At 37.2% G+C, this 865-nt stretch overlaps 1 protein-coding gene across 1 annotated transcript in view; it reads right to left on the bottom strand.

Moving 5' to 3' along the window:
* Positions 1-316: 316 nt before the first annotated feature.
* LOC107573153 (GTPase IMAP family member 4-like) overlaps positions 317-865 on the bottom strand; it is a 5533-nt gene continuing 4984 nt past the window's right edge. The window contains exon 3 of the mRNA XM_016259603.1: positions 317-843. Within this exon, the coding sequence (XP_016115089.1) occupies positions 371-843 (473 nt within the window). The 3' untranslated portion in view covers positions 317-370. The remainder of the gene's footprint in view (positions 844-865) is intronic.

Genomic DNA, 865 nt, shown 5'->3' with positions numbered 1-865 from the left:
GCAGTGTGCATTGTCGAATTTACTAGTTTAAAAGGAAACTAAAATGAGTGAATTTAAAAATTCATTTCACATTTTTAATGTATTTTTTTTACTAAATTATTCTGGCAAACACAACAACCAATTTTTTTTGTTGTAAAAACAAGTTGTTTTTTTACTGTGTACATATACAGTATATAATATACTATATCATAATTAGTTGTGATCGATTAGAAACATGACAGACAAACTTTGCTACTACTACAGTTTTCTATGGGATATGTAGGCAGGAAATATGTATTTCTATGAAAATATTTTTTTATATACATATGTAGGCAGTTAGTGTACATACAGTCCATAGGACCTTACTTAGATTTCTGTGCTGTTGTTGTCTCTAGTTCCATAAAAAGTACATTTTAGACTCACTCATCTGTGATCTGATGTCGTCTTTTTGTTTTTTCATCCACTTCATTCGTTCTTTTGCTCTCTCTTCCTCTGCTCTTCTTCTCTCTTTCATCTCTAGTAAAATCTTTCTGTCTATTTCCAAATGACAGCCGTTGTTTTGTGCCACTGTCTCCTCAATCTTCTCCAGCAGCTCCTTGATCTGAGTGTGGTCACTCCTGTTCTGATTGTTGAGAACATGATACCTGTTCCCACATTTGTCCAGCAGCCACTGGAGATCCTGCCCTTCACTCTCAATGTGCTGCTCTATAGATGTGTCTGACAGAGAGTCTCCTTGAGTGAACAGCACTATAGTGTGACTCCAGACTCTCTCACCGAGAAGATCCAGATACCCCTGCACTGCTTTTCTCTCAGTCTCTTTAAACATGTAGTCCACACGTATGATCAGTAGTACAGCGTGTGGTCCTGGAGGACACAGAGACACACT

The sequence above is a fragment of the Sinocyclocheilus grahami genome, unplaced genomic scaffold (assembly GCF_001515645.1).
Source record: "Sinocyclocheilus grahami isolate Dianchi unplaced genomic scaffold, SAMN03320097.WGS_v1.1 scaffold1877.1, whole genome shotgun sequence".
Taxonomy (NCBI): Eukaryota; Metazoa; Chordata; class Actinopteri; order Cypriniformes; family Cyprinidae; genus Sinocyclocheilus; species Sinocyclocheilus grahami.
Note: the sequence above shows the minus strand (reverse complement) of the source record. Positions and strands in the feature narration are given on the sequence as shown.